Raw genomic sequence first — 24,473 nt, 5'->3', positions numbered from 1 at the left:
TCATACTGTATATACTGTAGTCTCTTAATCACCCCCAGCTAACTCATCCAACCATACTGTCATACTGTATATACTGTAGTCTCTTAATCACCCCCAGCTAACTCACCCAACCATACTGTCATACTGTATATAGTCTCTTAATCACCCCCCAGCTAACTCATCCAACCATACTGTCATACTGTATATAGTCTCTTAATCACCCCCCAGCTAACTCATCCAACCATAATGTCATACTGTATATACTGTAGTCTCTTAATCACCCCCAGCCAACTCATCCAACCATACTGTCATACTGTATATAGTCTCTTAATCACCCCCCAGCTAACTCATCCAACCATACTGTCATACTGTATGTACTGTAGTCTCTTAATCACCCCCCAGCTAACTCATCCAACCATACTGTCATACTGTATATAGTCTCTTAATCACTCCCAGCTAACTCATCCAACCATACTGTCATACTGTATGTACTGTAGTCTCTTAATCACCCCCCAGCTAACTCATCCAACCATACTGTCATACTGTATATAGTCTCTTAATCACCCCCCAGCTAACTCATCCAACCATACTGTCATACTGTATATACTGTAGTCTCTTAATCACCCCCAGCTACCTCACCCAACCATACTGTCATACTGTATATACTGTAGTCTCTTAATCACCCCCAGCTAACTCATCCAACCATACTGTCATACTGTATATACTGTAGTCTCTTAATCACCCCCAGCTAACTCATCCAACCATACTGTCAGACTGTATATAGTCTCTTAATCACCCCCCAGCTAACTCATCCAACCATACTGTCATACTGTATATAGTCTCTTAATCACCCCCCAGCTAACTCATCCAACCATACTGTCATACTGTATATAGTCTCTTAATCACCCCCAGCTAACTCACCTTCCCTGCTACCCTTCCGCAGGTCAGTTGGTGTAAATGAGAATGTGCTCTCAGTCATCCTAAAATTTAAGGTTGTAAAAAACGAACTAACTAAACAGCCAGATACAAACTGCCTATAGCCAACATCGTTACTGCTCTATGGAAGACGGCTGGAGCCAGGAACCACAGCATCTGTTTAGGTCTTATTAGCTCCGGCAGTGACCCAGCTGAATAAACTTAGCCTACAGGTCTGAAACAATGTCTACTGTGGCATGTTGACTGGAGGAAGGCTATTGCAACTGAAGCATTGTATAAATGGCTGCAGGAATAAGACACTGTCTATAGAAATCCGTATCCGTATCTACGTGTATTACATCAGAAATCCGTATCCGTATCTACGTGTATTACATCAGAAATCCGTATCTACGTGTATTACATCAGAAATCCGTATCTACGTGTATTACATCAGAAATCCGTATCCGTATCTACGTGTATTACATCAGAAATCCGTATCTACGTGTATTACATCAGAAATCCGTATCTACGTGTATTACATCAGAAATCCGTATCTACGTGTATTACATCAGAAATCCGTATCCGTATCTACGTGTATTACATCAGAAATCCGTATCTACGTGTATTACATCAGAAATCCGTATCTACGTGTATTACATCAGAAATCCGTATCTACGTGTATTACATCAGAAATCCGTATCTACGTGTATTACATCAGCAGTCTCAACTGTGTGTGGAGGGGGGGGTGTTGTTTGTGGGTCCTAAAGGTTGATTGATGAATTGATTGATTGACTGACTGGTGATCTAGTGACTGACTGGCTGATGATTGAGTGACACTGACTGATTGATTGGTTCTGGGTCCAACTACAGGTGTTGTTGAGTCAGGAGGGGCGTGTCCACAATCAGGTGATGAGGACCATCACCCCGTCGGCCGTCCTCTCTCTCCTGGAGGGAGGCACCTACATCATTGAGGTGTGGGCTGTGAGTGAGGGGGGAGAGGGAGCAACCAGCTCCCAAGTCAGAGTACTCACCTCTTCAGGTAAGACAAGACTCTAGTAACACACTCAACCCAACACACATTGTGGTATTTCACTTACAGTGGGGCAAAAAAGTATTTAGTCAGCCACCAATTGTGCAAGTTCTCCCACTTAAAAAGATGAGAGAGGCCTGTAATTTTCATCATAGGTACACTTCAACTATGACAGACAAAATGAGGGGAAAAAATTCAGAAAATCACATTGTAGGATTTTTTATGAAATTATTTGCAAATTATGGTGGAATATAAGTATTTGGTCAATAACAAAAGTTTATCTCAATACTTTGTTATATACCCTTTGTTGGCAATGACAGAGGTCAAACGTTTTCTGTAAGTCTTCACAAGGTTTTCACACACTGTTGCTGGTATTTTGGCCCATTCCTCCATGTAGATCTCCTCTAGAGCAGTGATGTTTTGGGGCTGTTGCTGGGCAACACAGACTTTCAACTCCCTCCAAAGATTTTCTATGGGGTTGAGATCTGGAGACTGGCTAGGCCACTCCAGGACCTTGAAATGCTTCTTACGAAGCCACTCCTTCGTTGCCCGGGCGGTGTGTTTGGGATCATTGTCATGCTGAAAGACCCAGCCACGTTTCATCTTCAATGCCCTTGCTGATGGTAGGCTTTGTTACTTTGGTCCCAGCTCTCTGCAGGTCATTCACTAGGTCCCCCCGTGTGGTTCTGGGATTTTTGCTCACCGTTCTTGTGATAATTTTGACCCCACGGGGTGAGATCTTGCGTGGAGCCCCAGATCGAGGGAGATTATCAGTGGTCTTGTATGTCTTCCATTAACTAATAATTGCTCCCACAGTTGATTTCTTCAAACCAAGCTGCTTACCTATTGCAGATTCAGTCTTCCCAGCCTGGTGCAGGTCTACAATTTTGTTTCTGGTGTCCTTTGACAGCTCTTTGGTCTTGGCCATAGTGGAGTTTGGAGTGTGACTGTTTGAGGTTGTGGACAGGTGTCTTTTATACTGATAACAAGTTCAAACAGGTGCCATTAATACAGGTAACGAGTGGAGGACAGAGGAGCCTCTTAAAGAAGAAGTTACAGGTCTGTGAGAGCCAGAAATCTTGCTTGTTTGTAGGTGACCAAATACTTATTTTCCACCATAATTTGCAAATAATTTCATAAAAAATCCTACAATGTGATTTTCTGGATTTTTCCCCCTCATTTTGTCTGTCATAGTTGAAGTGTACCTATGATGAAAATTACAGGCCTCTCTCATCTTTTTAAGTGGGAGAACTTGCACAATTGGTGGCTGACTAAATACTTTTTTGCCCCACTGTATATAGTACCCTGTTGTCCATTTACTAGGCTAGAAGTTAATGGACTAATCAAGTACACCAAAATCCATCTTTTATTTCTACCGATATTCTGTTAAAAGTCTAATGCAGTCGTTTTTATTACAATATCAAATCATTTCTAGGTAACAATTACGTACCTTACTGTGATGTTTTTTTTAATAAAAAAAATGTCAAAAAGAAACAAAAATGGTTTCTTAGTAAAAAGAGAGCAAGAATTTTGCTACAGCTGTCTGGGAGTGGTCTGAGTGGGGAGGAGAAAACTGAAAACTATCTGTGATTGGCAGAGAGCTTTGGAACTCTCTTTGTTATTGGTCTATCAACTAATTTAATGATGTCACCAGGCAGGCCAAAACTAGCTCCGACCAAAACAAGCTGTCTTTTCAAACACCTCATACAATAAAAAGACATTATCATCATTTTAACAATTTCCCAGCATTATTGGAACCTCATAGTGTGGAAATATAGTATATAAAACACAGGAATATCACGTTTTTGACTGCACTGGGCTTTTAAAGTGCTTCATTGAGTCACCACAGTCACAGCTGTTGTCTCAGCCAAGTTTCCCTTGGCTAATACTGTTTTAATTAACCACCTCCAAACACACACACACCCACCACTGCACACACTCACTCACAAACATATACACCACTGAACACACACACCCACCTATACACAAACACTCATACACACACACACCCACCTACGCCACTGCACAGCCATTTAACTATCAAACAAGAGAAATGTAAAGTTGACAATTTTCTACAGTTGTTCTCATCAGACATATACATATGTTGTCCTCTCTTTGTCTGCCAGAGGAAAGATTCATTTCTGCAGTTTCAAAGCTGCTAACAATTCATGTCAAAGATTAGCACACTTCAGACTGCTGTGTGTGCTTGTGAATTATTTTAGCTTAATTTGTGTCTGAGAAGAAAACAGTCCTGACAAAAAATTTGGTTCTGTTGATTGGAAATGTTTGGCTTTCTTATAGCACAAGCCTGCCTGTCTTAACTTGTTATTTTTCCTTTAAATGCTGACTATTTAAGGAGTTTGTTTTCTAACCCAGAATCCAAAATGAATGTCGTTCTGTTTCACTAGTTGTTTTCTCAGTGAAGTCAAACAATAATGAAATTGAGTTTCAGTTTGGAATTCAGGCTGCCTTTAGTCCTCTGCTCTCTGCTCTCTAGTCACTAAAGTTGTCCTCTGCTGTCTAGTCACTAAAGTTGTCCTCTGCTGTCTCCCCATCCATCCCTCCGTTCCCTGTCTCCCCATCCATCCCTCCGTTCCCTGTCTCCCCATCCATCCCTCCGTTCCCTGTCTCCCCATCCATCCCTCCGTTCCCTGTCTCCCCATCCTACCCTCCGTTCCCTGTCTCCCCATCCTACCCTCTGTTCCCTGTCTCCCCATCCTACCCTCCGTTCCCTGTCTCCCCATCCATCCCTCCGTTCCCTGTCTCCCCATTAACCCCTCTGTTCCCTGTCTCCCCATCCATCCCTCCATTCCCCCTGTCTCCCCATCCATCCCTCCGTTCCCTGTCTCCCCATCCATCCCTCCGTTCCCTGTCTCTCCCTCCATCCCTCCGTTCCCTGTCTCCCCATCCACCCCAACATTCCCCCTGTCTCTCTCCATCTTTCCATCTCTAGGTGTCCGGGTGAAGAGTGGCCAGCGTTCGGTTCACAGCCTGCTACCATGGGGTCTGACATGGCCATGGACTATAGCGCTGCTCCTCTCTGTTCCTCTGGTGCCTTCAGCTTCCTGTTGAGGCCTCCACCTCCTCCATCCCTCCATCCTCCTTTACTTGGAGGGACCTCTCCTGCTTTCCTCATCCCTCATTCCTTCCATCCCTCCCTTCCTCAGACTGTCTGCTTGCTCTGGCCTTACGCATCAGCCAGTCAGTCCCAGGGCCTGCCAAGGAAATCCACTCCTGATACCAACAAACCATATCCATCAGCCAGTCAGGCCCAGGGCCTGCCAAGGAAATCCACTCCTGACACCAACAAACCATATCCATCAGCCAAGCAGGCCTAGGGCCTGCCAAGAGGATCCACTCCTGATACCAACAAACCATATCCATCAGCCAGTCAGGCCTAGGGCCTGCCAAGGAAATCCACTCCTGACACCAACAAACCAACAGATTGTTTACAGATGACGGATGGTTAAAAAACAACTATTATTTTCTGGGAGCGGAACTAAACTTTATTTAGTATGTTTTGGCAGTTCTTTCCAAGCATCACTTGTAGTGTTGTACTGTAACTGTGCACTCTAGTTTAATCATTTAGTTTGCATCCCAAATGGTACCCTATTCCCTATAAAGTGCCGTATGGGGCCGGTCAAAAGTAGTGCACTATGTAGGGAATAGGGTGCCATTTGGGACGTAGCTTACCTTAACTTTATGGGCTGTTGTTTTCTTGTCATTGACTGGTGACTGGCATCCAACTGCTCTGAGGCTCTACAGAGTGTGAACAATTCCCTGAAAGCTGCTGCTGTTGAGGTGTTCTGGGTGTCTGACTGTCTGTCTGGCTGACTGTCTGACTGTCTGTCTGTCTGTCTGACTGTCTGACTGTCTGACTGTCTGTCTGACTGTCTGTCTGACTGTCTGTCTGGGTGTCTGGGTGTCTGTCTGTCTGTCTATTTGTCTGTATGTCTCTGTCTGTCTGTCTGGCTGGCTGGCTGTCTGTCTGTCTGTCTGTCTGTATGTATGTCTGTCTGTCTGTCTGTCTGTCTGTCTGTCTGTCTGTCTGTCTGTCTGTCTGTCTGTCTGTCTGTCTGTCTGTCTGTCTGTCTGTCTGTCTGTCTGGGTGACTGGCTGGGTGTCTGTCTGGCTGTCTATTTGTCTGTATGTCTCTGTGTCTGTATGTCTGTCTGGCTGGCTGGCTGGCTGTCTCTGTCTGGCTGGCTGTCTGTCTGTCTGGCTGGCTGGCTGGCTGGCTGTCTATTTGTCTGGCTGTCTCTGTCTGGCTGTCTATTTGTCTGGCTGTCTGTCTGGCTGTCTCTGTCTGGCTGTCTATTTGTCTGGCTGTCTCTGTCTGTCTGTCTATTTGTCTATTTGTCTGGCTGTCTATGTCTGTCTGTCTGTAAGGTTGTAGTACTGGAATCAGCTTGAATCAGCCTGGCCTCCTTCTCGCTTTTCACTAGTTATCTGCATCCGTGTAGTCGGTGGCTGCCTAACAAGCATCAGCTCAGTAAAGATCAGTGCATAGTTTTCTTCAGAGAGAGAATGGAGAGTGGAACAATGAGAGGAAAAGAAAAACATGTTTTTATAGTATTTTCAGACTTGCTTTTTGTACATTGTTTAACCTTTTAGAAACACAAAGAAAAAGTGAGTGGTGTGTGTTTCAGCGAGGTCAAAGTTTGTGTTTTTCAGACAGCGAGGAGCAATGCTTGGTAATCTGTTGGACAGACAGGTATATCTGACCGCCTGGACTCAACTGTAGTGCCCAAACACATCTTTAGACAAAGACTTGATGACTCTGTGGAGTCTCATGGTGTCAGTACAAATAAATGGGATGTTTATTTTTTAACTGATTGTGGTCTGTCTTTACTATATTCTCTACAAGTATATACTGCACATTGTATTGTCTGAGGGGTTGTCCCTTTCCCACTCTAGTGAAATTAATATCATGTCCCCAATGTCTTTGTGTTCAACATCCAATCATGTCAAGGCTGATATCCTGACATACAGTGTTCTCTGATGATTGATGCAATGCTAGGATGATACATGTATATCCTGCTGAAGGGAGATATGTAGTCAGTCCTCCTGACCGTTCTCAGTGTTCCCTGATAATATGTCCTGCTGAAGGGAGATATGTAGTCAGTCCTCCTGACCGTTCTCAGTGTTCCCTGATAATATGTCCTGCTGAAGGGAGATATGTAGTCAGTCCTGACCGTTCTCAGTGTTCCCTGATAATATGTCCTGCTGAAGGGAGATATGTAGTCAGTCCTGACCGTTCTCAGTGTTCCCTGATAATATGTCCTGCTGAAGGGAGATATGTAGTCAGTCCTGACCGTTCTCAGTGTTCCCTGATAATATGTCCTGCTGAAGGGAGATATGTAGTCAGTCCTGACCGTTCTCAGTGTTCCCTGATAATATGTCCTGCTGAAGGGAGATATGTAGTCAGTCCTCCTGACCGTTCTCAGTGTTCCCTGATAATATGTCCTGCTGAAGGGAGATATGTAGTCAGTCCTGACTGTTCTCAGTGTTCCCTGATAATATGTCCTGCTGAAGGGAGATATGTAGTCAGTCCTCCTGACCGTTCTCAGTGTTCCCTGATAATATGTCCTGCTGAAGGGAGACATGTAGTCAGTCCTCCTGACCGTTCTCAGTGTTCCCTGATAATATGTCCTGCTGAAGGGAGACATGTAGTCAGTCCTGACCGTTCTCAGTGTTACCTGATAATATGTCCTGCTGAAGGGAGATATGTAGTCAGTCCTGACCGTTCTCAGTGTTCCCTGATAATATGTCCTGCTGAAGGGAGATATGTAGTCAGTCCTCCTGACCGTTCTCAGTGTTCCCTGATAATATGTCCTGCTGAAGGGAGACATGTAGTCAGCCCTGACCGTTCTCAGTGTTCCCTGATAATATGTCCTGCTGAAGGGAGATATGTAGTCAGTCCTGACCATTCTCAGTGTTACCTGATAATATGTCCTGCTGAAGGGAGACATGTAGTCAGTCCTCCTGACCGTTCTCAGTGTTCCCTGATAATATGTCCTGCTGAAGGGAGATATGTAGTCAGTCCTCCTGACCGTTCTCAGTGTTCCCTGATAATATGTCCTGCTGAAGGGAGACATGTAGTCAGTCCTGACGGTTCTCAGTGTTCCCTGATAATATGTCCTGCTGAAGGGAGATATGTAGTCAGTCCTCCTGACCGTTCTCAGTGTTCCCTGATAATATGTCCTGCTGAAGGGAGACATGTAGTCAGTCCTGACCGTCCTCAGTGTTCCCTGATAATATGTCCTGCTGAAGGGAGACATGTAGTCAGTCCTGACCATTCTCAGTGTTACCTGATAATATGTCCTGCTGAAGGGAGACATGTAGTCAGTCCTCCTGACCGTTCTCAGTGTTCCCTGATAATATGTCCTGCTGAAGGGAGACATGTAGTCAGTCCTGACCGTTCTCAGTGTTCCCTGATAATATGTCCTGCTGAAGGGAGATATGTAGTCAGTCCTGACCGTTCTCAGTGTTCCCTGATAATATGTCCTGCTGAAGGGAGATATGTAGTCAGCCCTGACCGTTCTCAGTGTTCCCTGATAATATGTCCTGCTGAAGGGAGATATGTAGTCAGTCCTGACCGTCCTCAGTGTTACCTGATAATATGTCCTGCTGAAGGGAGATATGTAGTCAGTCCTCCTGACCGTTCTCAGTGTTCCCTGATAATATGTCCTGCTGAAGGGAGACATGTAGTCAGTCCTCCTGACCGTTCTCAGTGTTCCCTGATAATATGTCCTGCTGAAGGGAGATATGTAGTCAGTCCTGACCGTTCTCAGTGTTCCCTGATAATATGTCCTGCTGAAGGGAGACATGTAGTCAGTCCTGACCATTCTCAGTGTTCCCTGATAATATGTCCTGCTGAAGGGAGACATGTAGTCAGTCCTGACCATTCTCAGTGTTCCCTGATAATATGTCCTGCTGAAGGGAGACATGTAGTCAGTCCTCCTGACCGTTCTCAGTGTTCCCTGATAATATGTCCTGCTGAAGGGAGACATGTAGTCAGTCCTGACCGTCCTCAGTGTTCCCTGATAATATGTCCTGCTGAAGGGAGACATGTAGTCAGTCCTGACGGTTCTCAGTGTTCCCTGATAATATGTCCTGCTGAAGGGAGATATGTAGTCAGTCCTCCTGACCGTTCTCAGTGTTCCCTGATAATATGTCCTGCTGAAGGGAGATATGTAGTCAGTCCTGACCGTCCTCAGTGTTCCCTGATAATATGTCCTGCTGAAGGGAGATATGTAGTCAGTCCTGACCGTTCTCAGTGTTCCCTGATAATATGTCCTGCTGAAGGGAGATATGTAGTCAGTCCTGACCGTTCTCAGTGTTCCCTGATAATATGTCCTGCTGAAGGGAGACATGTAGTCAGTCCTGACCGTTCTCAGTGTTCCCTGATAATATGTCCTGCTGAAGGGAGACATGTAGTCAGTCCTCCTGACCGTTCTCAGTGTTCCCTGATAATATGTCCTGCTGAAGGGAGATATGTAGTCAGTCCTGACCGTTCTCAGTGTTCCCTGATAATATGTCCTGCTGAAGGGAGACATGTAGTCAGTCCTCCTGACCGTTCTCAGTGTTCCCTGATAATATGTCCTGCTGAAGGGAGATATGTAGTCAGTCCTCCTGACAGTTCTCAGTGTTCCCTGATAATATGTCCTGCTGAAGGGAGATATGTAGTCAGTCCTGACCGTTCTCAGTGTTCCCTGATAATATGTCCTGCTGAAGGGAGATATGTAGTCAGTCCTGACCGTTCTCAGTGTTCCCTGATAATATGTCCTGCTGAAGGGAGATATGTAGTCAGTCCTGACCGTTCTCAGTGTTCCCTGATAATATGTCCTGCTGAAGGGAGACATGTAGTCAGTCCTGACCATTCTCAGTGTTCCCTGATAATATGTCCTGCTGAAGGGAGACATGTAGTCAGTCCTCCTGACCGTTCTCAGTGTTCCCTGATAATATGTCCTGCTGAAGGGAGACATGTAGTCAGTCCTGACCGTCCTCAGTGTTTCCTGATAATATGTCCTGCTGAAGGGAGATATGTAGTCAGTCCTGACCGTCCTCAGTGTTCCCTGATAATATGTCCTGCTGAAGGGAGATATGTAGTCAGTCCTGACCGTTCTCAGTGTTCCCTGATAATATGTCCTGCTGAAGGGAGATATGTAGTCAGTCCTGACCGTTCTCAGTGTTCCCTGATAATATGTCCTGCTGAAGGGAGATATGTAGTCAGTCCTGACCGTCCTCAGTGTTCCCTGATAATATGTCCTGCTGAAGGGAGATATGTAGTCAGTCCTGACCGTTCTCAGTGTTCCCTGATAATATGTCCTGCTGAAGGGAGATATGTAGTCAGTCCTCCTGACTGTTCTCAGTGTTCCCTGATAATATGTCCTGCTGAAGGGAGATATGTAGTCAGTCCTGACCGTTCTCAGTGTTCCCTGATAATATGTCCTGCTGAAGGGAGATATGTAGTCAGTCCTGACCGTTCTCAGTGTTCCCTGATAATATGTCCTGCTGAAGGGAGATATGTAGTCAGTCCTCCTGTAGGAGTAGGTGACATATGTGGGTAGATATCACACTGTTGGACAGTAGACAGGAGTATACTGGAAGGTAGTATAAGAGAGCAGATGTGAGTGCATTTGCCATTCTGGTAAATACAGGAAACCAAAGATTAGCAGATGGTGTAGTAGTGTAGTGGTAACATAAGATACATGGATAACATATAAAAATAAAAGATAGCTGAACATTAAAGTAACGAACCACATGTTAACATGGGTCATGGGACCGTGGTGATGGAGGTCTACTAAGGGACGTTCTGACCCTCTGACCCTTGTAGATTCTCCATTGTGCTGACATACATGTCAGACAGAGTGGCGCCTAAAAGCAATTGGACACTAGACATATGGTCTGACAATTCTATTACAAACATACATGTCAGACAGAGTGGCGCCTAGAGGTAATTGGACACACTGGGATAAAGGGTCCAGCCACTATTATAAACAAATTGAAAGCAGATGGTTGTGAATGACTTCATAGGGGACGGACAATACTATGTGTGTATAAATAGAGTAGCTGGAGTTCTGAGAGAGGGTGTGTGTTCCGCGGGGTGTGTTCCGCGGGGACATGCCAGTGGGCTGTACAGTTGTAATAAAGAGCATGTTTGATTTTAAAAGTTCTGGTAAGCGTTGTATTTGAAAATGATTTTCCACGACACTCCTGACTGTTCTCAGTGTTCCCTGATAATATGTCCTGCTGAAGGGAGATATGTAGTCAGTCCTGACCGTTCTCAGTGTTCCCTGATAATATGTCCTGCTGAAGGGAGATATGTAGTCAGTCCTGACCGTTCTCAGTGTTCCCTGATAATATGTCCTGCTGAAGGGAGATATGTAGTCAGTCCTCCTGACCGTTCTCAGTGTTCCCTGATAATATGTCCTGCTGAAGGGAGATATGTAGTCAGTCCTGACCGTTCTCAGTATGTCCATGATTAATAATGGCGCCGGAGGGGATGGCTGCCGTTTTACTGGCTCCTAACCAACTGTGCTTTTTTTGTGTGTTTTTTTTTGCATTGTTTGTAACTCATTTTGTACATTATGTTGCTGCTGCCGTCTCTTATGACCGAAAAGAGTTTCTGGACCTCAGAACAGCGATTACTCACCTCAAACTGGATGAAGTTTTTTTCTTTAATGAGCATGACGCGAAGGATATACTGCTTCTCCGACACCAGGCTCAAATCCCCGTCATTCGCGTGAAAAAAAGGACTGAAATACAGGGGTGCGGAGATCGGGGTGCCTTGTGAGAATTTGTCTGCGAGTGGGTAGCCTGCCTTTACCATCCGTTCTATTGGCTAATGTGCAATCACTGGAGAATAAACTGGATGAGCTCCAGGGGTACACTCCAACACTCAGACATCATTAACAGATAGCCAGGGGTACACTCCAACACTCAGACATAGTTTACAGATGAAGCATGAGTGTTTAGTGAGGCAGTAGGATGACCAGGGATGTTCTCTTTATTTTGTGTTTTTGTTTACCTTTACTTATCTAGGCAAGTCAGTTAAGAACAAATTCCTATTTACATGATACGTCTATGAATTGGACCATTTTCCTGTCATGCTTAACATTCAAAATGTAATGAGTACTTTTGGTTGTCAGGAAAAATATAAATAGTAAAGTAAAGATACCCCAAAAACTACTTAAGTAGTACTTTAAATAAAAAATATTATAATAATGTTTAAATAATGTTTAAATACATGCTCTCTACCAAGAGAGTTTTCATCAGTATTTTCCGTAGCTGTCTATTTACCACCACACCCCGATGCTGGCACTAAGACCGCACCCAGCGACCTGTATAAGGCAAACAAGAAAATGCTCATCCAGAAGCCGCACTCCTCGGGAGTTTAACCTTTAGGGGCCGGGGAGTTTAACCTTTAGGGGCCGGGGAGGTTAACCTTTAGGGGCCGGGGAGTTTAACCTTTAGGGGCCGGGGAGTTTAACCTTTAGGGGCCACGGGTGCCGCTAGCGGCACTCCTCCCACATTCCACTGAAAAGGCAGAGCGCGAAATTCAAAAAAAATATATTTTTTAAATATTTAACTTTCACACATTAACAAGTCCAATACAGCTAATGAAAGACACAGATCGTGTGAATCCAGCCAACATGTCCGATTTTTAAAATGTTTTACAGGGAAGACAGCTAAACACCTTAGCAAAAGACACCATATTTTCTTTGTCCACCAACACCACTAGCTATCACCAATTCGGCTAAACTAAGATATATATAGCCACTAACCAAGAAAAAACCTCATCAGATGACAGTCTGATAACATATTTATGGTATAGGATAGGTTTTGTTAGAAAAATGTGCATATTTCAGGTAGATATCATAGTTTACAATTGCACCCACCGTCACAAATCGACTAGAATAAATACATAGAGCAACGTGTCTTACCTAATTACTAATCATCAAACATTTCGTAAAAATACACAGCATACACTAATCGAAAGACACAGATCCAGAACAAGTATTTGATACACTGCTGATTTTGAAGGTTTTCCTACTTCCAAAGCATGTAGACGTCTGTAATTTTTATCATAGGTACACTTCAACTGTGAGAGACGGAATCTAAAACAAAAATCCAGAAAATCACATTGTATGATTTTTAAGTAATTAAATCCTCTATGATCCAGGATTAGAGGAGTGGTGTCATAGAGGATCCAGGATTAGAGGAGCGGTATCATAGAGGCTTGGGAGGATCCAGGACATGTGATTCCAGGTGATTCTGTCCACTCCAATGACTGGAGAAGATTGCCTCTGGTCTGGGCCTTTGATGTCTGTGTGTTGAGGGCGGGGGGGGGGGGGGGGGTGTTATTGGGAATTTAGGTGTCAGAATGTTGTTTTTTAAGCAACCATGTTCATCACAGTGGGAAACTTATCTTTCTTTGAGTTGTGCATTTCCAAATATCTTTTTTTTTGCAGTATGCGGACAGCATCCCTTATTTTGAAATGCCTTTATCCATGTACAAAGCACAGACAGTGCCATCCGTATAGTACATTGTGCATTTGCAATGCTACGGTTGTATTGTGCAGTGGTGTAAAGTACTTAAGTAAAAAATACTTTAAAGTACTAATTAAGTAGTTTTTTTTTTGTATCTGTACTTTCCTTTTAATATTTTTGACAACTTTAACGTTTACTTCACTACATTCTTAAAGAAAATAATGTATTTTTTACTCCATGCATTTTCCCTGACACCCAAAAGTTACATTTGTGACTGGTTTCCGGAAACTGGGCGCATGTAACACATCACTACTTCACAGGAGAGCCATTTGAATTTAAACATGTATTTTTTTTATCAAAACGCATTTTTTGGTGCAGAAATGCTTTCTGGAACATGTGAACTTTCATGTGCCTTTAATAATAGATTTGTATTTGATGCATAAATACGAATAAAACTCTTCAATTAAGTGCCTAGTCGGTTTAGCCACAGAAAAAGACAGGAATCTTCCCGCTAGCCATGATTGGCTGAGATAATGGATGGGCTGGACAAGCCGGGAGATGAGTTTGGATTGGTCTGATGGGCTAGACATGCCGGGAGATGAGTTTGGATTGGTCTGATGGGCTAGACATGCCGGGAGATGAGTTTGGATTGGTCTGATGGGCTAGACATGCCGGGAGATGAGTTTGGATTGTTCTGATGGGCTGGACAAGCCGGGAGATGAGTTTGGATTGGTCTGATGTGCTAGACAAGCCGGGAGATGAGTTTGGATTGGTCTGATGGGCTGGACAAGCCGGGAGATGAGTTTGGATTGGTCTGATGGGCTAGACATGCCGGGAGATGAGTTTGGATTGGTCTGATGGGCTAGACATGCCGGGAGATGAGTTTGGATTGGTCTGATGGGCTGGACAAGCCGGGAGATGAGTTTGGATTGGTCTGATGGGCTAGACAAGCCGGGAGATGAGTTTGGATTGGTCTGATGGGCTAGACATGCCGGGAGATGAGTTTGGATTGGTCTGATGGGCTAGACATGCCGGGAGATGAGTTTGGATTGGTCTGATGGGCTAGACATGCCGGGAGATGAGTTTGGATTGGTCTGATGGGCTAGACATGCCGGGAGATGAGTTTGGATTGGTCTGATGGGCTAGACAAGCCGGGAGATGAGTTTGGATTGGTCTGATGGGCTAGACATGCCGGGAGATGAGTTTGGATTGGTCTGATGGGCTAGACAAGCCGGGAGATGAGTTTGGATTGGTCTGCCATATAGCATGCCTATAACGTCAGCTGTTCGGTATGTGTTGATAATCCTTTCTACCTCTGCGTTTTTGAAAGATAAAACGTTAGCCATCAATAACTACAAAAGTTTTGCTACTTTTCTAAACAACATTGATGACCTGAATGTAGCAGGCGCTATCGACAGATCAGTTGGACAAAGTGATGGGCTACTTTCTACACACGCCACGGTCAGTGTGAACCTGGAGTGACTTGACACAACGCTGGCCAAACAAGATGTAGCTACAAACAAACCTGAGTTAAATGGTTCCAGTCTGCCATGAAGCATTCATCCACGTATACAGGTAAGAGTCTAGCTACAGTTTCAGATATTATAAGTTTCTTATTTTGTCAGAAGGTCTCTTTCATTGCAAGTTAAAGCGTACTGTTAGCTAGCTAGCAAACGTTAGCTGACTGCCTCACTAGCTAGCTAGCTGCATGTCTAAACAAAAGACTACATTTTGCCAGATGATTACATGGCCCATCCACTTAACTAGATGTGTCTTGGGGGGGGGGGGGGGGGGGGTTACAGCCATCTATAGTATTTCATGAACATGTCTAGATAATAGAGACCCATCCACTTAGATAGATGTGTCTGGGGGGTGATTACAGCCATCTATTGTATTTCATGATCATGTCTAGACAATAGAGACCCGTCCACTTAGCTAGATGTGTCTGGGGGTGATTACAGCCATCTATAGTATTTCATGAACATGTCTAGACAATAGAGACCCATCCACTTAGATAGATGTGTCTGGGGGGTGATTACAGCCATCTATAGTATTTCATGAACATGTCTAGACAATAGAGACCCATCCACTTAGATAGATGTGTCTGGGGGGTGGTTACAACCATCTATAGTATTTCATGAACATGTCTAGACAATAGAGACCCATCCACTTAGCTAGATGTGTCTGGGGGTGATTACAGCCATCTATTGTATTTCATGATCATGTCTAGACAATAGTGACCCAACCACTTAGCTAGATGTGTCTGGGGGGTGGTTACAGCCATCTATTGTATTTCATGAACATGTCTAGACAATAGTGACCCAACCACTTAGCTAGATGTGTCTGGGGGTGATTACAGCCATCTATTGTATTTCATGAACATGTCTAGACAATAGTGACCATCCACTTAGCTAGATGTGTCTGGTTACAGCGTTTCTTTCACATGACCCATCAATTTAGACAACAGTGTCGGGTAAGAGTCATCTAATTATTCTTAAATATTTATAACATATTTTTATCTGGACACTTTCTGTTGTTGATATTGTTAGTATGCAAGTAACCGTTTACACCTTCTATATATAGATTTTATTTGATATGATGTGGGTTTTTCAGAGGCGGTAATGGTATCATAGAGGATCCAGGATTAGAGGATCTGTATCAAAGTCAGATTAGGATCCAGGCGAAGGACAAAGAGTATTTTAACCTGGAGTATTTCCTTATTGTGGGCTACTACTTTCACCACTTTTAGTCTTGAAATCTTTGGTTGGTTATTACACTACCTTACTCACTCTGTTTAGCACATGGCCTCACATGTGAATCCTTAAAGAGATGGGTGGGGCTAAAGCTTAAGAACGATGCTGAATGGGTGTAGATAAAGAAGAGCTCTCCAGTAGGTGTATCAAAACAGTCAAGGGCCATTTTCTCAAAAGTGGTGTTACAAGTTTAGCAACTTTCAAAACATAATTACTTTCCCATAGTTCCTCAACTGCAGTGTGTGATATACCATCTTCTAGTCTCTACTTCTATCCAATGTAAACAACACCATTTCAAAAGTTCTACATAAGAACGAATCGAGGAGGTCGGTCACATTTGTAACACTTAGCAGGACAGGAAAACGGTTAAATTCATGCTGAAGAAATTCAGCTTGATCCCTGATTTGTTTAATATAAATATAAATATAAATAATTTGAAATGATTTAGACTTTTACTTTTGATAATAAGTATATTTTAGGAACTCCATTTACTTGTGATACTTAAGTATATTTAAAACCATAATACTTTTAGACTTTTACTCAAGTAGTATTTTACTGGGTGACTTTCACTTTTACTGGACTCAAGGGATCGTTACTTTTACAATTGAGTACTTTTTCCACCACTGGTATTGTGGCACATTCAGCATTTGAGTTTTATCTGGGGTTTTTTAATTGAAATTTTTATGCCTACATTTATGTTTGCTTGGCTGTTTCAATTAAGAACATTGTATTTTCCGGCGGTGTCTTTGTTTTGGTCTGTAAAAGAACACCCAGACCTCACGGGGAGCTAATTTAAACAACATCATTTGTCTTTTAAGACATATACGTGAATACATTCTCCTTAATGAGAAATCTCAGCAGGGAACTTTTGCTTACATTCGTTATGCAAATGAAGAGCGGGGAGTGTAACAGCCTAACGTCCGTGATACAGGAACACACGCGAACACAAATATAGCCATCTGGTTGGTAACAGGTCTGGCTCTCTGGCTTTCTGAAGACAGGTAATGTTGGTGCAACGATATCGGGTAAAGCTTTATTTTACATTCCGGTTTAAAATGGTACTTGGAATTCACATGTTATAGTAAGTAAAATACTCTTATGACGGTTAACAAAATTATACTCAACATCCAAACCGCTGTCTAACTACAAAAGTATATATGTCTGCGTCCCAACTGCCACCCTATTCCCAATATAGTGAACTACATTGTAAAAAGCGTTGTTGCATTATATAGGTAATTGGTAAAATGATGAAAGTGTTTTAGTCTAAAAATGCATTTCCCCATATGGAGATTTGAAGTAATTAAAAGTGACCTACTGTATGGGTGACTACGCCCAATAATGAGTTCATGGTTGCAGTCGCTGCATCGCAGCATTGTTTATTGCTGAGCACTGATTGTTTTGGACAAGGATACTATTGACTGTATGGATTACAGACTGCATGGATTACAGACTGCATGGATTACAGACTGCATGGATTACAAACTGCATGGATTACAGACTGCATGGATTACAGACTGCATGGATTACAAACTGCATGGATTACAGACTGCATGGATTACAGTGTTACATGTCTACCCAGACTGAGGGCATGGATTACAGACTGCATGGATTACAGACTGCATGGATTACAGACTGCATGGATTACAGACTGCATGGATTACATACTGCATGGATTACAGACTGCATGGATTACAGTGTTACATGTCTCCCCAGACTGAGGGCATGGATTACAGACTGCATGGATTACAGACTGCATGGATTACATACTGCATGGATTACAGACTGCATGGATTACAGACTGCATGGATTACAGACTGCATGGATTACAGACTGCATGGATTACAGACTGCATGGATTACAGTGTTACATGTCTACCCAGACTGAGGGCATGGATTACAGACTGCATGGATTACAGACTGCATGGATTACAGACTGCATGGATTACAGACTGCATGGATTACAGTGTTACATGTCTACCCAGACTGAGGGCATAGATTACAGACTGCATGGATTACAGACTGCATGGATTACAGACTGCATGGATTACAGACTGCATGGATTACAGACTGCATGGATTACAGTGTTACATGTCTACCCAGACTGAGGGCATGGATTACAGACTGCATGGATTACAGACTGCATGGATTACAGACTGCATGGATTACAGACTGCATGGATTACAGTGTTGCATGTCTACCCAGACTGAGGGCATGGATTACAGACTGCATGGATTACAGACTGCATGGATTACAGTGTTGCATGTCTACCCAGACTGAGGGCATGGATTACAGTGTTACATGGATTACATACTGCATGGATTAGTCTGGACATTCTCCTCTGACCTCTCTCATTAACAAGGTGTTTTTGCCCACAGAACTGCCGCTCACTGAATGTGTTTTGTTTATCGCACCGTTCTCTGTAAACTCTAGAGACTGTAGTGCCTTAAGGTCCCAGGAGGGCAGCTGTTTCTGAGATGCTGGAATCACCATGTGTGGCACCAACAATCATACCACGGTCACAAGTTGCTTAGATTACGCATCCTGTCCGTTCTAATGTTTGGTCGAACATCTAAAGCTCTCTACTCTATATACTCTATATATTGAGTTGCAGGCGGCCACATGATTCGCTGTTCGAATGTAACCTTCCTTGCTGAGGTAAATCAGGTCTGTAGAGCTGATGACGTGACCGATGTCATTGTGTGGGATAATGTCAGGTTCCACCATGCTCAAATGGTGCAAGCATGGTTTCAGGCCCAACCACAATTTACCACCCTGTACTTACCCCCATACTCTTCTTTCCTAAAACCTGATTGAGGAATTTTTCTCCACATGGAGGTGGAAGGTATATGATAGGCGCCCTCACGAACAAGCCACCCTTCTCCAGGCCATGTATGACACATGCAATGACATCACGGCAGACCAGTGTCAGGCCTGGATTCGCCCGAAGATTCTTCCCAAGATATTTGGCTAATGAAAACATCCATTGTGATGTGGATGAGAACCTGTGGCCCAAATCCACAAGACAGGGTTGAGGGTAATATAGAAGTTGTCACGTTCTGACCTTAGTTCCTTTTTATGTCTTTATTTTGGTTTGGTCAGGGCGGGAGTTGGGGTTGGCATTCTATGTTCTATATTCTATGTTTTGTACTATGTGTTGTATTTCTGTGTTTGGCCTAGTATGGTTCCCAATCAGAGGCAGCTGTCAATCGTTGTCTCTGATTGAGAACCATACTTAGGTAGCCTGTTCCCACCTGTGTTTGTGGGTAGTTGTTTCCTGTTTTTGTGTTTGTTTCACCATTCAGGACTGTTTCGGTTTTCTTTGTCATTCACTTTGTTATTTTTGTCTTTTTTTCGTGTTCTGTTATATTAAAGTAACATGGACACTTACCACGCTGCATTTTGGTCTGATCCTTCATATTCCTCATCAGAAGAGGAAGACAACCATTACAGAAGTACAGTAATCAATCCTTTGTTTTGCTTTTTACAGTAAGCCAGGTGAGGAACACTACAGTTGATGTTTTACAGTAAGCCAGGTGAGGAACACAGCAGTTGATGTTTTACAGTGAGCCAGGTGAGGAACACAGCAGTTGATGTTTTACAGTAAGCCAGGTGAGGAACACTGCAGTTAACGTTTTACAGTAAGCCAGGTGAGGAACACTGCAGTTAACGTTTTACAGTAAGCCAGGTGAGGAACACTACAGTTGACGTTTTACAGTAAGCCAGGTGAGGAACACTACAGTTGATGTTTTACAGTAAGCCAGGTGAGGAACACAGCAGTTGATGTTTTACAGTGAGCCAGGTGAGGAACACAGCAGTTGATGTTTTACAGTAAGCCAGGTGAGGAACACTACAGTTGATGTTTTACAGTAAGCCAGGTGAGGAACACAGCAGTTGATGTTTTACAGTAAGCCAGGTGAGGAACACAGCAGTTGATGTTTTACAGTAAGCCAGGTGAGGAACACTACAGTTGATGTTTTACAGTAAGCCAGGTGAGGAACACTGCAGTTGACCTTTAACTGTTGTTTCTTTTTTTGTAGCTAATTATTTTTGCTTTGATTCAAAGAAACCTATGTTGTGATTTTATTGTATTTCATCAATAAGTGTCATATTTTGTTCAATGATTCCACTGTGTCTGTAGTATTCTCTCTACTAGTCCTTTTACAGTGATATATTTACGTGTAGTAGCATAATGAAACATGTATCACATATTTTGTAGTACAATATTTAATGATTGTACGAACAACTACACAGTGAAACTATCGGTATCTTGTGTGTGGGTGATCTAAATGAATGTTCCTATGGTATTTCATGATAAATGAGTTATTTGAACCAATGATTCTGCAAGTGCAAGGTTTCTTTAAAGATATGAATGCACAATGCAATGTTTTGAACATTGGACAGCCTGTGTTACAAGTGATAACCGTTTTGTGTCTAGAGTTTTGAAAAATGACCACAAGGTTCTGAAATTAGTGCTAAAGTGATTGTTAACTGTAAATTTGTTTTATTTAGATTTTCATTTCTCCTTCCTTTGTTAGTACGTTTATTTTATAGTATTACTTTACGATGTGGAGCACTTTGTTACTTAGTCTGTGGTAAAGGAGAGCTTCATCGGGCCCAGTAATGTGTGTGACAAACACTGTAATGAGGCCTTCAGTAAAGCCCAGTGTAGTGAATCCTCCAGTAAAGCCCAGTGTAGTGAATCCTCCAGTAAAGCCCAGTGTAGTGAATCCTCCAGTAAAGCCCAGTGTAGTGAGGCCTCCAGTAAAGCCCAGTGTAGTGAATCCTCCAGTAAAGCCCAGTGTAGTGAATCCTCCAGTAAAGCCCAGTGTAGTGAATCCTCCAGTAAAGCCCAGTGTAGTGAATCCTCCAGTAAAGCCCAGTGTAGTGAATCCTCCAGTAAAGCCCAGTGTAGTGAATCCTCCAGTAAAGCCCAGTGTAGTGAATCTTCCAGTAAAGCCCAGTGTAGTGAGGCCTCCAGTAAAGCTCAGTGTAGTGAATCCTCCAGTAAAGCCCAGTGTAGTGAATCCTCCAGTAAAGCCCAGTGTAGTGAATCCTCCAGTAAAGCCCAGTGTAGTGAATCCTCCAGTAAAGCCCAGTGTAGTGAGGCCTCCAGTAAAGCTCAGTGTAGTGAATCCTCCAGTAAAGCCCAGTGTAGTGAATCCTCCAGTAAAGCCCAGTGTAGTGAATCCTCCAGTAAAGCCCACTGTAATGAGGCCTTCAGTAAAGCCCAGTGTAGTGAAGCCTTCAGTAAAGTCCAGTGTAGTGAATCCTCCAGTAAAGCCCAGTGTAGTGAAGCCTTCAGTAAAGCCCAGTGTAGTGAGGCCTCCAGTAAAGCCCAGTGTAGTGAATCCTCCAGTAAAGCCCAGTGTAGTGAATCCTCCAGTAAAGCCCACTGTAATGAGGCCTTCAGTAAAGCCCAGTGTAGTGAAGCCTCCAGTGAAGCCCAGTGTAGTGAAGCCTCCAGTAAAGCCCAGTGTAGTGAAGCCTCCAGTAAAGCCCAGTGTAGTGAATCCTCCAGTAAAGCCCAGTGTAGTGAGGACTCCAGTAAAGCCCAGTGTAGTGAATCCTTCAGTAAAGCCCAGTGTAGTGAGGCCTTCAGGTAAGCCCAGTGTAGTGAGGCCTCCAGTAAAGCCCAGTGTAGTGAAGCCTCCAGTAAAGCCCAGTTTAGTGAATCCTCCAGTAAAGCCCAGTGTAGTGAAGCCTCCAGTAAAGCCCAGTGTAGTGAATCCTCCAGTAAAGCCCAGTGTAGTGAAGCCTCCCGTAAAGCCCAGTGTAGTGAAGCCTCCCGTAAAGCCCAGTGTAGTGAAGCCTCCAGTAAAGCCCACTGTAGTGAATCCTCCAGTAAAGCCCAGTGTAGTGAGGACTCCAGTAAAGCCCAGTGTAGTGAATCCTTCAGTAAAGCCCAGTGTAGTGAGGCCTTCAGGTAAGCCCAGTGTAGTGAGGCCTCCAGTAAAGCCCAGTGTAGTGAAGCCTCCAGTAAAGCCCAGTTTAGTGAATCCTCCAGTAAAGCCCAGTGTAGTGAAGCCTCCAGTAAAGCCCAGTGTAGTGAATCCTCCAGTAAAGCCCAGTGTAGTGAAGCCTCCCGTAAAGCCCAGTGTAGTGAAGCCTCCCGTAAAGCCCAGTGTAGTGAAGCCTCCAGTAAAGCCCACTGTAGTGAATCCTCCAGTAAAGCCCAGTGTAATGAGGCCTTCAGTAAAGCCCAGTGTAGTGAATCTTCCAGTAAAGCCCAGTGTAGTGAAGCCTCCAGTAAAGCCCAGTTTAGTGAAGCCTCCAATAAAGCCCAGTGTAGTGAATCCTCCAGTAAAGCCCAGTGTAGTGAATCCTCCAGTAAAGCCCAGTGTAGTGAATCCTCCAGTAAAGCCCAGTGTAGTGAATCCTCCAGTAAAGCCCAGTGTAGTGAATCCTCCAGTAAAGCCCAGGTGTAATGAGGCCTTCAGTACAGCCCAGTGTAGTGAATCCTCCAGTAAAGCCCAGGTGTAATGAAGCTTCCAGCTGGCTGACATATTGGCTGGTTGCAGGCTTCCTTGTGTGGCTGTGAGGTAAGCCACAGTGGCCCTGCACTGAGAAACCAAAGTAATAGAGACCAGACTTTTCTTCTCGCTCGACTGTCAGGTATAAATTGGATGGATTACCTCTACATTACACTGTCCATCTCCTACTCTGCTTTGGTTGGGGGGAGACTCAGAGGAGTCTCTCTACATAGGGAGGAATGTTTCAATGCATTGCAAAATTCCTGTTATTTTAATCTGTGTGTCAGGATTATTTGGATTTGTCAATTGGATTAAAGAAGAGCTGGAGAGGTGTGCCATCTGCACAGAAAAGGTACAAAGAAACATGTGTGTCAATACTCATCCTATTCTGTCACACCCTGATCTGTTTCTCATCCAATCCTATTCTGTCACACCCTGATCTGTTTCTCATCCAATCCTATTCTGTCACACCCTGATCTGTTTCTCATCCAATCCTATTCTGTCACACCCTGATCTGTTTCTCATCCAATCCTATTCTGTCACACCCTGATCTGTTTCTCATCCAATCCTATTCTGTCACACCCTGATCTGTTTCTCATCCAATCCTATTCTGTCACACCCTGATCTGTTTCTCATCCAATCCTATTCTGTCACACCCTGATCTGTTTCTCATCCAATCCTATTCTGTCACACCCTGATCTGTTTCTCATCCAATCCTATTCTGTCACACCCTGATCTGTTTCTCATCCAATCCTATTCTGTCACACCCTGATCTGTTTCTCATCCAATCCTATTCTGTCACACCCTGATCTGTTTCTCATCCAAGCCTATTCTGTCACACCCTGATCTGTTTCTCATCCAATCCTATTCTGTCACACCCTGATCTGTTTCTCATCCAAGCCTATTCTGTCACACCCTGATCTGTTTCTCATCCAATCCTATTCTGTCACACCCTGATCTGTTTCTCATCCAATCCTATTCTGTCACACCCTGATCTGTTTCTCATCCAATCCTATTCTGTCACACCCTGGTCTGTTTCACCTGTCCTTGTTATTGTCTCCACCCCCTCCTGGTGTTTTCCCCAGTGTATTTATCCCTGTGTTTCCTGTCTCTCTGTACCAGTGTATTTACCCCTGCGTTTCCTGTCTCTCTGTACCAGTGTATTTATCCCTGTGTTTCCTGTCTCTCTGTACCAGTGTATTTATACCTGTGTTTCATGTCTCTCTGTACCAGTTCGTCTTGTATGTTTTCCAAGACAACCAGCGTTTTTCCTGCTTTTTGCTATTCTCCTTTTTCTATTCCTCACGGTTTTGACCCTTGCCTGTTCTGGACTCTGTACCCGCCTGCCTTACTTTTCTGCCTGCCTTGACTCCGAGCCTGTCTGCCACTCTGTACCTCCTGGACTCTGATCTGGTTTTGACCTTTTGCCTGTCCACGACCATTCTCTTGCCTACTCCTTTTTGGATTATTAAACATCTTAAACTCCAACCATCTGCCTCCTGTGTCTGCATCTGAGTCTCGCCTGGTGTCATGATACTATTCACCTCTATCAAGCAATGAAAGACTCAATAGAATACAAAGCTATTCGTAAAAATTTGATTTGAGAAGGTAATCATTAGACGATTTATGGATTATAAAGCAAAGAGTCACATTGGTTTATAATTTTAAGGCAGGATATCCTCACAATGGACCCAGCCCAGGCCAAAGCCTCTGTGTTACATTTACATGGGGTTCTGATCCAATGTCTGGTCATATCCTGAAGGTAGGGTGGTTCCTTATTGTGAACCAATAAATAGGCTTATTGGCTAAGCCTTCCCTTCAATAAATCTAA

General features: G+C 43.7%; 2 protein-coding genes across 2 annotated transcripts in view; both read left to right on the top strand.

Annotated features, from left to right (window-relative positions):
- Positions 1–6,755, top strand: part of cntn5 (contactin 5) — a 493,785-nt gene extending 487,030 nt beyond the window's left edge. Inside the window, exons 20-21 of the mRNA XM_071358202.1 lie at positions 1,765–1,933; positions 4,878–6,755. Coding sequence (XP_071214303.1) covers positions 1,765–1,933; positions 4,878–4,996 — 288 coding nt within the window. The 3' untranslated portion in view covers positions 4,997–6,755. The remainder of the gene's footprint in view (positions 1–1,764; positions 1,934–4,877) is intronic.
- Positions 6,756–13,953: 7,198 nt separating this feature from the next.
- LOC139548510 (uncharacterized) lies at positions 13,954–22,597 on the top strand. Its single transcript, XM_071358201.1, has 4 exons — positions 13,954–13,992; positions 20,759–21,771; positions 21,853–22,095; positions 22,177–22,597. Exons 1-4 carry the CDS (start codon positions 13,954–13,956, stop codon positions 22,595–22,597), a joined length of 1,716 nt encoding a protein of 571 aa, XP_071214302.1.
- Positions 22,598–24,473: the final 1,876 nt, after the last annotated feature.

This window comes from Salvelinus alpinus, chromosome 21 (assembly GCF_045679555.1).
Source record: "Salvelinus alpinus chromosome 21, SLU_Salpinus.1, whole genome shotgun sequence".
Lineage (NCBI taxonomy): Eukaryota > Metazoa > Chordata > Actinopteri > Salmoniformes > Salmonidae > Salvelinus > Salvelinus alpinus.
Note: the sequence above shows the minus strand (reverse complement) of the source record. Positions and strands in the feature narration are given on the sequence as shown.

Excerpts from the sequence above, each read along its gene's own strand:
- LOC139548510 (XM_071358201.1), top strand. The coding sequence starts at position 13,954 with ATGGATGGGCTGGACAAGCCGGGAGATGAGTTTGGATTG. Across the intron at positions 13,993-20,758 it reads CGGGAGATGAGTTTGGATTG|TCTGTGGTAAAGGAGAGCTT; the intron begins GTCTGATGGGCT and ends TTTGTTACTTAG. Across the intron at positions 21,772-21,852 it reads CAGTGTAGTGAGGCCTTCAG|TAAAGCCCAGTGTAGTGAAG; the intron begins GTAAGCCCAGTG and ends TGAATCCTCCAG.